Source organism: Thermobia domestica, chromosome 7 (assembly GCF_964235325.1).
Source record: "Thermobia domestica chromosome 7, izTheDome1.hap1.1, whole genome shotgun sequence".
Classification (NCBI taxonomy): Eukaryota; Metazoa; Arthropoda; class Insecta; order Zygentoma; family Lepismatidae; genus Thermobia; species Thermobia domestica.
In genome coordinates, this window is record NC_137460.1 from 79,869,056 (window position 1) to 79,882,271 (window position 13,216).

General features: G+C 32.0%; 1 protein-coding gene across 2 annotated transcripts in view; it reads right to left on the reverse strand.

The window, feature by feature from the left end:
* Window positions 1–362: 362 nt before the first annotated feature.
* The window catches only part of LanB2 (laminin subunit gamma-1), a 488,424-nt gene continuing 475,570 nt past the window's right edge, over window positions 363–13,216 (reverse strand). For both annotated transcript variants that reach the window (XM_081764904.1, XM_081764905.1), the window contains 4 exons: window positions 11,727–11,885; window positions 8,893–9,010; window positions 5,303–5,415; window positions 363–3,774 (listed from right to left, as the gene is read on the reverse strand). In XM_081764904.1, the coding sequence (XP_081621030.1) occupies window positions 3,652–3,774; window positions 5,303–5,415; window positions 8,893–9,010; window positions 11,727–11,885 (513 nt within the window). In that variant the 3' untranslated portion in view covers window positions 363–3,651. The remainder of the gene's footprint in view (window positions 3,775–5,302; window positions 5,416–8,892; window positions 9,011–11,726; window positions 11,886–13,216) is intronic.

Below are 13,216 nucleotides of genomic sequence, written 5' to 3' on the forward strand. Positions count from 1 at the left end.
TGCCCCTTAATGGAATCAAAATAACGAACATACAATGTACGTACATATGTATTTCTTATGAAGAAAATTTTTATTAGCAAACAGCATTTTCTTCTTGCTGCTCAAGAAATTAATTTTCTTACACAGTTGATTATCGTACGACATACATGTATATAAAATTACTTGTGTGTATACATATACAAATATTTAATTGATATGATGACTACATTTTTTCTTAACAATGGTATGAACACTTGCATTGACTATAGCATTAGCAGGCTCAGTTTATGCACAAGGAATGATACTCTCAGCTACATTCCATCTTAAATTATATCTACCATCATTTTATTACAATTTTCTCCAAAAAATATTTTTTTTAAAAAAAAACAAGAAACCTGCAATTAACTTTTCTCTCCTCATAAAAATATTCACAATTCATCATTTCTCTCTTTTATTGTTTTATCTAGATTTAGAATGGACTCAGGTACTGCCTATATTAATTTTTGTTTGTAAGTAACAACACAGCAGCAAAAAATGCCCGTGTTTATACTCTTAAAATAAAAATAACAATAATAATAAGGAACAGAGACCGAAATTATATGAACTAGTGGCAGTGCATATATTAAGAATAATAATAAAGGAAAAACAAGGGAGGGAGAAAATGGTGATATTACAAATGTACAATTAATCGTCTGCTTACAAAGATGTTTGTTATACATAAAAAATAAGGAAACTTTAGCATACATAAAGGAAAGCTTACAATCATCTTTGGTATATTTCATTACACATGCACACTCACACATATTTATACATTTAGCTCTTAACATTTAAAACTTGGCTATGTGCGATTGTTACTTTTTTAAACAGTCTGTATATATATATTTCATATTATATAACAGAAAATTTCAATAAAATATAATGTGACAACGATAGTTATACAGGTACATTTTAACACAGTTATATATATATTTGCACTTTAGAACACTATAGTGCTTGGTAACAATATGGCACATTCTTTACCACTTCAGAAGACATAAAATATACCTGCATTACTCATATCAAACTTCCGTATCACACTTTTTCCCATGTAACTCAATGACTATCATAACTTCTTCTTTTCATATTAGCAGATATTTAAGGGAGCAAATTAGAGAAAAAAAGGCCTAATTATGCGAAATTCTAAAAGAACACGACATTTGTTAATGATTTTGCTTACAGAGTATTTGAATCCTGCAGCCAGAAGTTGATATATTCTGTATATAATATCTAGTGGGTTATTCACAATAATTTACAGAACAATTTTATTAAATACTTGACTATTTGTTTACGCACTTATTTCACGTGAAACACTGTACTGTACAAGACAGAAACATTGACAATACAATAGAAGTCTTTGAAATGTTATGAAACAGGCTAGAAAAAATGACCAGGAAAAATTTGAAAACGCAGACACGTTACAATATTAATGAAAAAAAAAAAAAGCAAAGAAACTAGTTTGAACTTCATTAGTGAAGAAATTACATTCTGGAAGGTGTAGCGCAAACTGTGGTTGGTGCGTGATGAAGAACAGAAATAATTCTTACATCAAAATGAAAATGTTATCAGGGAAATCGTTAGTGCACGAGAAATGGTAAGTTACTAATAGCTGATAGAATATTATGATGATAATGATCATTTATACTATAAAACATTTACAATTAACAAAATGTGCGAACAGAACATTCTATTTTCTCCTTCCCTGCGGATATCTCATTATCTCCAAAAAGGGGAAGCTCTTCTTAAATTACACCACCCATTTATTTAGTTTAACAACATAAATAATAGAACAACATAACCACTGTCAGCAGTCAATAATACTATATCTAATGAAGCAATTGAAATAACACATTATCAACAAAATTAGAAAATGTTATTTATTTGTTTCGTTGAGTATTATACCAAATCTAGCCTAAGCTTATGTGTCGTATTTCTTTCTGATCCAAAATTTTATAAGGTATATTAGAAACATTAACTTGCGATGATTTTAAAAAAAATTATAGCTTATTTCAATCAGTACAATATTAACACTGTAGACAGATGAAGAACCTCCCTAATTTCAGGCGAGGTTGCTAAACCTTCTCTGGAGCATCCCATGCAGTATATTAATTAAATTAAGCCGTACAACACTTGATGTCCATGTACTAAAAACGAAAAATCTCTTACCCGTTTACCTGAGATGTAAATATTGTTTTAATGATTTAAATGTAATTTGTAGAGAATCTAGAAGAGGGAGATACACTTTCCATATGAATAAATAAATAAATAAACACAGGATTAGTTATAGCGATAAGACAAAGGTTTTGATTCATATTTTTGTTGAGGTAATTTCATTTTCCCTATTTCTGACAAAATATTCTAACTTGCTCCCTACTGTTCTTATATTTCTCGCGGCACTTTGCATCACAATAGTATTAAAAAAACTGAACTGTACAAGTCACTTATATAAGAACGTTCACGACAATAATAATAATAATAATAATTAAAAAAGACTATACATGACATTCACTAACACATGCTCACACTCATCGTCACATCTGACGGAAAAAAAATAAAATAAAACTACTCACAATCTATTCAAGACATAAGACAGAAATTTGGTCGTTTGTTCATAAGCTACGTTTACGCATTTTTTTTTTTACTTACTGTAAAATTGTATTTCATTAAAAAATAATGTTTGGCAGTATTGTTTTAAAGATATATAAATATGTAGATTGAAGTAATACATTATGCATCGTGTAGATTACCTGAGGTTTTCAGTATTTTGAACTTCTTTTCTAGAATGCCACACTAAGAGGTGCTTATTTCAACATATCAGATTAGATAAAACATAGTAAAATAAACCTTACAGAATCTTTGGCATACATAACGGGACTTTTTAGAACTTATTATACTCTTAATTTTACACGAACCAGTATTCTTTTTAACATTTACTGTATTTTACGGACTATAAGACGCACTAAGCTATTTTTTTTAAAAAACACCGTAACATTTTTACCATTTTTATTATTAGATGGCGGGGCGGGAGGGAGGGAGACAATTTAGCAAGCTTGTGAATCCCCGCAACTCATGTTCGTCGCATCAGTGCACTGCTGCTGCCAGTTGAATCCAATGTTGCCAGATAGAGATAGGTTTCCTCCGGCATCGAATATATGGCCATTTTTTAAGACTGGCGGGAATTTTAAATCAAACACTTGACATTTTTTATATTAATTTCTAGTATAAGACGCACTTGAATTTTGGAGAGAATTTTTCAAACAAAAAAAAGTGAGTCTTATAGTTCGTAAAGTACGGTAGTACTTTATTAGTAAAGTACAGTAGTGCAAATCCTATTGCACTTCAACACTTTTTTCGGAAAAGAAAGAAAGAAACCTCAATACTTAAAAAAAAAAGAAAAACTTAGAAAAAATATAAGTTTTCACACAGTTGTTCTTGCATCACTATAGATCCTTTCATGAGTAGCAGTATTCTTTCCTTCTTCTTGTTTCAATAATACACTTGGCACTATCTATTACTTCACTGCTCTCTTGTTTTTTGGTCTTAACAGTCAATTAGTTTTTTTTTTTCATTTAAAAAAGTCTCTACACAATTACAATTATTTATACAAATTTAAACTTTATTATTATTATTATTTTCCTAAGGCTCCAGTTTGACCCTCTTGAAGCAATCGTCCGGAAGTGCATCACGAATATTTTCAATTTTATCAACTTCTTCAGTTAATCTTGCTAATTCGTCTTGATAATTTTTTATTTGGATCGTCTGAAAATTTAAAAGATTATTATTATTATTTTTTTAAGATCATATCCATTTTACCGCTTACAATTACGCACAACAATGATTCATATTTTGGAAAACCTGACTTGCTGAAAAATAGACGCGTGTTATATGATCGGATAATAGTACAAAGCTTTGAAAATAATAAATTGTCCAGCACTTAAATAGATCGAAACTTTTTTTTACTGAAGTTACGAGAAGACGAAAAATAACATATCTTATAGGTATGGTAGATGTTAAGAAACTATAATAAAAATTTTTTTTTAAAAATACCTCAAGAAAATTAACAAAAATAATGATACGATAATCGTACTATTTCTATATATAAGGAGTGTTCAGTAATTACCGTCCCATATATAGTAGGAGTTGAACAAGAATATTATATCTAATATATTGTACTCTAAAGCTTTAGAAATATACGTAACAAAGTACAAGTGTAATGTCATAGATACTGGTTGTGTTCTGTAATTTGCAGGTAGCAAGAGCGTCCGGATTGTGGAAATGGAGAGAACTGAAATGCGTGCTGTGATCAAATACTTCTAGATGAAAGACTCATAATGTATGCGGATATGGTTAGTGTATTGGGTGATAGTGTTCCCCTCCTACTAAGTGATAAAAAGTGGTCACACGAATTCCGTTATGACAGACAAAGGCTGTTCACATGCAAATAGTGTTAATTTTTTTATCACTTTGTAGGTATTGTATTACAACCTAGTTAATCAACCGTCTCACCATTTACATTTTTATTGTTTAAATTAAAGTTTAAGAAGCCTAATCACTGCGAAATTAAAATACCACTAATTTTACGGTAATTATGTGATTTATGTCTTCAAGTAGATAGAAGATAATCGAAATGTGGAACAAGAGTGCTCTATATAATATTACTTTGCATGAGGTACCGTTATCACGAGTCACCTAGTAGCTTTCCATTTGCAGCCATTTTAGAAACGCGAAAATAAATGCCAATTTTCTAAATGGCTGGAAATCGAAAGCAGATAAGTGAGTCGTGATAACGGTATCTCATGTAAAATAATATTGTCTAGTGAGTTCTTGTTCCACTTTTCGATTATCTTTTATTTATTTGAAGATATCACATAATTACTGTAAAATTAGCGTTATTTTAATTTCGTTGTTATGGGACCTCTTAACAAGTTTTTTTTTTTTTTTTCATGTATTTTTTGTTCTAAATATCAAAATGTGACGAAATCCAATCCCTAATTTGATGGTGTATATCTCGGGAACTATTAATAAAAACTTGTGCATACCATAATATTTCACGCGTGTACTAAGATCGTCAAGGTCTAACCCGCTTCCAAGTTTCCTGGTCAAAATCGAATGAGCATCATCGATTGCATTCGATACATACTACCTTGTGATTTTTTTGCTTTCTTTTTTTTTAAAAAAAAGTATAAATTGAATGAAGGAGGAAAAGCAAGAAAGAGAAGAAAATATACAAACAATATCTAACTTACATCAGTACAAATTAATTAAAAGCAAACATTTTAAAACTAACCTGTTGTAGTGTAGTTTCTTTAAGTTTGTTCACTTCCTTCTCTAACTCTGCTTGATTGAGATCATTTTGTGCGTCGTTTAACTTCCTCTCAAGGTCATCGAGCTGACTTTCATCTGCAATTGAAGCATTACAGTAATCAATCACTTCTTGTTTTTTGATTTTCGTCTTCGTATATACGTGTAATGCACGCAGCAGCGTGCAGATGCAAATTGAATATGCACAACAATGGCAAATACCAGAAGTAAGTAATGTGTACATACATAATGTGATAGGGAGACTCATTACGACATCCTTAAAGGTAGCAATAGATGGGCTTTTAACAAAGAAATCAATTGAGGTCAACAAGTGCTCCTTGGAGGAAAAGACTATGAGTTTATTGGTCATCTTCCCTCTTAGACGAACCATCACAGTATATATTCATCATTATACTAATAATCACTTATCTTCTTTTGCTTCGCAATACATATATATATATATATACAGCCGCTGAACCAGAATATGGTCAAGGGAGGAGCTAAACCATATATATATACAGGGGCGGATCCAGGATATGATCAAGGGAGGGGCTAAACCATAGTTTGCCGCTTTATCCAGTGATCCAGTGTAAAGAAAGTAGGATTGAAGCACATTTTATCCAGTGTATACCTGAGCGTCAAGGTGAGGGGCTATAGCACCTATAGCCCTCCTTTTGGATTCGCGCCTATATATATATATATATATATATATATATATATATATATATATATATATATATATATAAAGCCAATCCATTTAATGTGGCAAACAATTTTCAACAATTTCAAACTTAACCATTAACAACAAAATCCAGACTTCATACTATTTAGAAAAAGAATCTTTGAAAACAAAGAAAATACTACTTATCACAATATCTTAGACTCTCTGCAAATAAGTCAATACCTACTATCAATACGGCAAGTAATTACATAAGTATTACATTTCTTTTTATCACAAAATGCACATTTGTCTTTTTTTTTTTTTTTTTTTTTTTTGAGTTCCTTTAATTGCTTTCAGAAATAGTTAGGGAAAAAGCATGAAACTACTAATACTTAAAAGAAACACAATTCCTACTGAGATGATATAGATAAAACGCACATAATGCAAGAGAAAGCCGAAATTGATTCTATTTTGTACATATTCAACTATGTGGATTCTAAATCTGCAATATTTTCTATGAGATCGTAGGAGCTCCCTTGTGGCTATATGGTTAGTGTACGCGTCTTCGGCTTGGAAGACCTGGATTCGATTCCTAACGAGAGATCACGTGGTTTGGATCCTACGTTTGAGTTGTAGGTCCACATCTTATATAGTCTCACTGATGGAAGGGACGGTAAACATTAATTCCGATGAGACCGAGTTTTGAGACATCCTGTATACTATAAGTAAATAAATAAATAACGCTATAAACTTTCGCATACGTTTTATGGTAGAAAGGAGAAAAAGCAAAAGAGAAAATAAATAACAAAGTAGATGTGAAGCATATAGACGGGCGGAGCCATCTGTTTTTGTTTGTACTTATTTTATTTTATTATATATATATATATATATATATATATATATATATATATATAGTTATCAAAACCCAGTTGAAAATAGGGAGAGAATAATATTTACACATGTTTGTTCTAGACTTTCACACTTTCCATGTTTAATACTGATGTTCTCTCTCTCTTTTTTTTTCTAAACGGTATTTATATCGTCAATTGCAATTTGATTCTCTTGACCAATACTATCAAGAAACAAACGAGATACCCAGTTATGATCCTTCAAATTCTTATAGATTGTTTTTTTTTTTTTTTTTAAAAAAACGTATTAAAAGTCGAATTTTCGCTGACAGCCGTCACCATACCGTTTCTTACATAAGCCTTGCACAGATAGCGAAAATTGGAAGTTTGATATATTTTTTTAACCAATTTATAAAATTTGGAAGAGCAAAAATAAATATTTTTGAGTTTATTGAACATTTCTATTAAATATAGGCGGCCTGAGTTGATAAGTAAGTTCCAGATTATTACTAGAAAATGCACCGCGTTTCCAAAGATGTAAAAAAAAAAAAAAAAAAAAAAATGCAATATTCTAGGAGGTACATGTAATAACAGATCGTCAAAAATACACAATATTTTCAAAATGTAAACTAATTTATATAATCGCTTCATGCTTATCAACTTAATTGTCCTTGGAAATCTGGCGATTCCCAAATAAAATGTCGGACTTTGATATCAAACATCCTACAGAAAATTAAAGATCTTACATGGCAAGTGACAATTACGCTAATACACAGAATACTTATTTGATCAAGTTTCTCATATATTTATTTGCAGTTCTTACAAAGAAAAATGAAAACCGAAAAGAACCTTCCTTCAGTAAGAAATATAAACTCAAAATAAAGAATGCGTTCCAAGGATACCAGGATTCAAGGAAAGAATTTTAGATACATTAACGTTTCAGACTTCAAATGACTTCTTCATTATTATTATCATAAAAGTTTACACATGGAGGTCATAAATAAGTTAATAACTATTTATTGAGTTAATTAGTAAATTAACATTAACGATAAGTTTGAGACAACAATTAGCAATGTTATACCTACCGTATATAATTCATGCTCTAACCAATAATATATCAATACATGGACATTTTTTTGTATTATCAGTGATATTATTATTATTATTATTATTATTACTCGAATAACTAAAACCTTGATAAAATCGATAACTGTAACGAAATTTTGACACATGCAGTATTGAATAGTCACTTTCGCTGACGATTTTAATACATGAAATCGAATAACTCTCGCCAACTTTAGTAAAAATGAAATGAAATCTTTCAGTTTAACGTCTCATGTATGCCCTTTAGGCTACGGGTGACGATAATTAAGGCGAGTGAATGATGATGGAAAAATTGGTGGAATGAGATTGTAGGAGGAAATGGGAGTACCCTGAGAAAACTCACAGACACGCTGTTGTCCAAGCGCTCTACAACTGAGCCACCGTGCCCCCCTCTAAACTTTAGTATATATTGTAATCAAATGAAAAGCGGGAACGTTACCCTGTAATGTACCAATTCCAATTCCTATTATACGAATGTATCTTCGTATACTATACCAACAAAACACGTGAAAGCCCTGTATGTGTCAATTCAAATCCCCACCATACAGATATATATATATATCTTCGTATAATTGTACCAACGAAATACACGAAAGTTGCCCTTTGATGTGCTAATTACAATTATCCCATCCAAACTGTTCTCAGAAAACGGATCTCCCACGTTTTTAGAACATACCGAAACAAAGTAAATTATAATATTGCAAGTGCATTTTTCAGCTTTCCTATTAAGTAACACACTAAAATATTAAGTAATTATGTACAGAAACTAATATGTAGCATAACGTGTTTTAATATAAAAATAATTATAATGATTATGTGGAAAGTAGGGCGAATATATATGGTGTTGCATTGTAAAACAACCTAAAATATGAGTTAATAAGTAAAGAATTCCTCTAGTAAGTAGAGTCTGTTCCAAATTTTAAAACATGGACTGTCTTAACAGAAATTAAGTATCTTACTCACCAATATCTTCCAGAGATTCTAATTCATCAAGAATTTCTTGTACAGTTCTAAGAGCATCTTCCACTTTGGTGGCAGCTTCGTTTGCTTTATTCGTTGCCTCGTTGGATTTTTCTAGCGCCTAAAATAGAGAAAAATAATTATATTGTTTAAATAAACTGTAAAAAATTAAACGTGTCTCAACAAACCGCATAAAATATACAGTAATTAATTAAAATTAAATAGTATGCAAAAGGTGAAAAAAATGCACTCTGATTACTCTGCAAGTGTGTGTTGTTACACACTTTAGGGTATACTAGTCAAGTACAATGGAGTACAAACTACTTACATAAGACATTTCTAAAAAAAAAACAGCTTGTCTTGTCGGAAGGATGCAAACATGGCATCTAACGTCTCAAAAATTGCCCCAAAAACTTCAATGTAACTTCAATTTCAGTATGAGCTACAGATCAAAATATTTTTTAAACGTTTTATAAACATCTTTTACTAACATTTTTCTCCTTTTTAAGCTAGAATTTCCTATCTTCCCATTTTTTCTATTTCTTTTCCCACTATTTATTTTAAATTACCATGCTTTCTATCCTGTAAATAGGACAAAAGAGCCTGATAAGAAATCACCCACACATATAACCAATATAAAACCACACCAAATATTTATATTTATAAACTTTGGGCACAAGCTATTAGCTTCAAGTTCTTTCTGCAATACTAAAGAGTTCATGTGACTTTGTTTTTAAATATTGAAACAAGTATACCCGGTAACAGATATTCGAATGTAGATAAATTTAAACTATGCAAAAGAAAATGGTGAAATTTGAATAACGCTACACATTGATTATAATCGAATTAAACGCAGTGTAGTCTCCCTTAAGTATTATATTGCTCTTATTTTTACTTACTGTTTACTTTAACTAATATTGACAAGCTTTATACCTGTTAACTCTTGATCATGTTAAACATAGCTGAAAGTAACGCTAATAAATCCAAATCTGAATCCTAGAAAAAAAATACTAAAGCTGATCAAAGCAAACATTCTTATCAATAATCTTCGGCAAATATATTATTGTCTTCATCAGATACTTTAATGAAGGTACAGTCTAAGGCTATAGCTTATAAATCTTGTTGGTTATTAGAAGTGACTTCTCATATTCTGAGATTTATTGCTGAAACTGTAACAAAGATTATTAATTTAAATGTTCGGTTTGTTCAGATTTTATTTTCATTTAAGTTACACACAGTTCCATAGCTAGAATGAGTAGTATTCAATAACAAACAGTTACACGTAGTTCCATAGCAAGAATGAGTAGTAAAAAAATCGAAAAACGCTATCTATCATAGTATGTGCGTGCGTTATTAAATTTTGTTTTTATTTATTTTCTGCAGAAGCGATCCTTCAATATTATGACGTGTGCGATGAAAACAGAAGTATAGGAAATATTAGCTTATCTTTTAATTAGCTACAAATACAAAACTATATCTATGACTTAACATATTTGATGGTTCATCGCTGCACTGGTATAACTCGATCAAATTTTATGCCAAATCAATCCGGTAGCGTTTGATACATATTTCCTCAATATCCTGTTTTGTATATTATTTTGCCATCTTCTTCTAACCTACCCAGAGATGTCTTGTCCAAAAAAATTCCAACTAGAATTGTAAATAAGCAACTGAAAATTACGGGATCTATTAATCAGTTCAATGAATTATTTTTACAAAACTACCATACGCTCTAGCTAAATATCTATGTTTCAGAATCCTGCAGTATTTGCGCAACGAATTTTATAAGAGAGGTTGGTAAATAGGGAGACACCATAAGTACTAATTAACCTGCATGACATTTTTTTTTTTTTTAGTAGATTACGTTTAAATGTCATTGCATTACTATGTTAATGGATTGCAAATGATTAACAGATTATGATGGTATACTCTTCGTTTTCATTTAACAGTAAATATTATTTTCAGGGATTATGTAACAACACACAACGTATTTTCTCTTCAAAGAAAATTTCTTCTTCCTAACAGAATATACAGCATAGTCCCTAAAACTCGGCATTCGATAGCCCGGCAGTCCGGATAACTAGGCCACACCCTTACACGGCGAAAAATCCCGCGCGCAAACCCGTTCAAGGTCATTGCTGGGTATTTTTCTGAGGTCTGTCTTATGAGGTCAATTGCTGTACAGTGTATATTCATTAATTTCCATTTTCATGTATAGTAAAGGCTCTATGCCTTTATAAAGTACATACTTTTCCTCTGTTTAAGGATAATGGGGCAGTTTATTCTCAGGCAATCAATATATACAGGTACAGTACATACAAACTACAGAGGAAACACTCGTATTTATTCTTTTTAACCCCATTCTCGATAACTAGGCATTTTCACAAACTCGACCACCTTTCGGTCCACATTACACCAAGTTTTCGGGACAATACTGTAACTGGAATAAAGTTTTCTTCTTAAAAGTAATTTTGTGACAATCTTAAAATCATATTTATTAACTTGCTTCTGTTTAGAACATAACCGTCATTTCATGTTTGCTTTGAGGAACAAGATTCTCCACTATTAAAGCTTCACGTTTTTCGCTCGTATATGAAACTTCGCGGGGAACGGGGTTAACATAAATAATAGCCCTAGTTTAGTACTAGAAATTACTTTTTAAAAATCGTAATTTAAGAGTTTGACAATAATTGCTGTCTCGTACAAGTGTGCAGTGCTTCGCGGACAAAAGGAACTGTGAATAAAAAAAAAAATAATACGCCTGTTGGTGGGTAACAACACATAGTATTAGTATCGTAGCAGCAGTTTGAAAATAATACATTTCCAAACAAAGTTACCTTCTTAGCATTTCGATCGTCTTCGTCAGCCTGACGCTTAAGCTCCTGTAGTTTATTTTCGTTCTCCGCCACTTCTCTCGCCAAAGAGTCCGATTGGTCTTTCAACCGCTCTGCTTCTTCTTTGGTTTTACCGGCCCCTTCACGTATAGCATTTGCTTCCTAGAAAAGAATGCAACTGAATTAAAAAAAGAAAGAAACTATATAAAATACTAGCACCACATCACTAAAAACAACTTCACATTTAAAGTAGGTAAAGAGTAAACTTCAATCATGAACACCAAAAAGGGAAAAACGAGTCCAAATAAAAAAATGAAATGATATCTTTCATTTTACGTCCCACGCTTGTGTCGGTTAGGCTAAAGAAGACAGTGATGATGAGAAATGAGTGAAAATGGTAGACTGAAGAAAGTGGGAGGAAACGAGAGAGCCCCAAGGAAACCCACACACACGGTGTTTGTCCACCTCAAAGTTCAGTTGGCGCGAAGTGGGATCGAACCAGGGACCCCAGATGTGAACGCTCTATCACTGAGCCATCGCGGTCCCAAAATTCCAAATCAAGTTTCACTCGAGGACTTCATATAAAATAAGTTCGCCATTTATAGGAGGTTGAGCTGCGTATATGTGTCTAACTTTCGACCCCATCTATGTGCATAGTATCGATTACACCGGATTGTTTCAAGATCAACGTACAGATGCAAACTTGCAGTACTGTTTAGTTTTCGCAAGTGTGTGTTGCATGCATCATAGGTCCCAAAGTGAACAAGTTTTGGGAAAGCTATATCGTGGAACTTTTCTGTGTTTAAAATTCAAAAACTGCAAAGAAAATGGATACATCACAGAAACGTCTACTAACAAGAACATAACTAAGCGGCATAATAACCACGGGATTCGAGATATTAGTTCACCCACTAAGGATGTCGATTGCCATCGTTCAGTGTAAGCCATGGTGCAGTTATGGTGCAGTTGCAGTGCGGTGCAGTTATGGTGCATTTGCAGTGCAGTGCAGTGCGTTTCGGAAGTTACACCAAACAGTCCTCCAGGAAAACGTCCTACACAACGTGTGATAGCCACACGACTACGCGTATCCCAGAGAACTATGCTTCCAAAAGCTATTTAAGTACCCGGGACATTACCTAAGTGTGGCTCATCGTTTGAAGAGAATGACCAACTATATATGCCTCTATGAACACCAAAAGTGAAGTTGATCGTTATGCTGGTTAAAGCTTTACTTAATCTATCCGATTGTGCTGAACTTCGAGACATAACTTTCACTTCGGCGGACCAATGTTATGGAGATAGGTTCTTGCCGGAATTTGTTATGCGATTAACCATAGACCGAGAGACTCTATCTTTAGCCTGTGATCATTGTTAGTAGTTTCAGTTGTCCATGTTTCTGAAGCAATTAAGAAAATAATTAATTACAATCAACAGAAATAAACTTGAAAAAGAAGAAATGAAAACTGCATTAAAGAACTTAATGATCATCAACT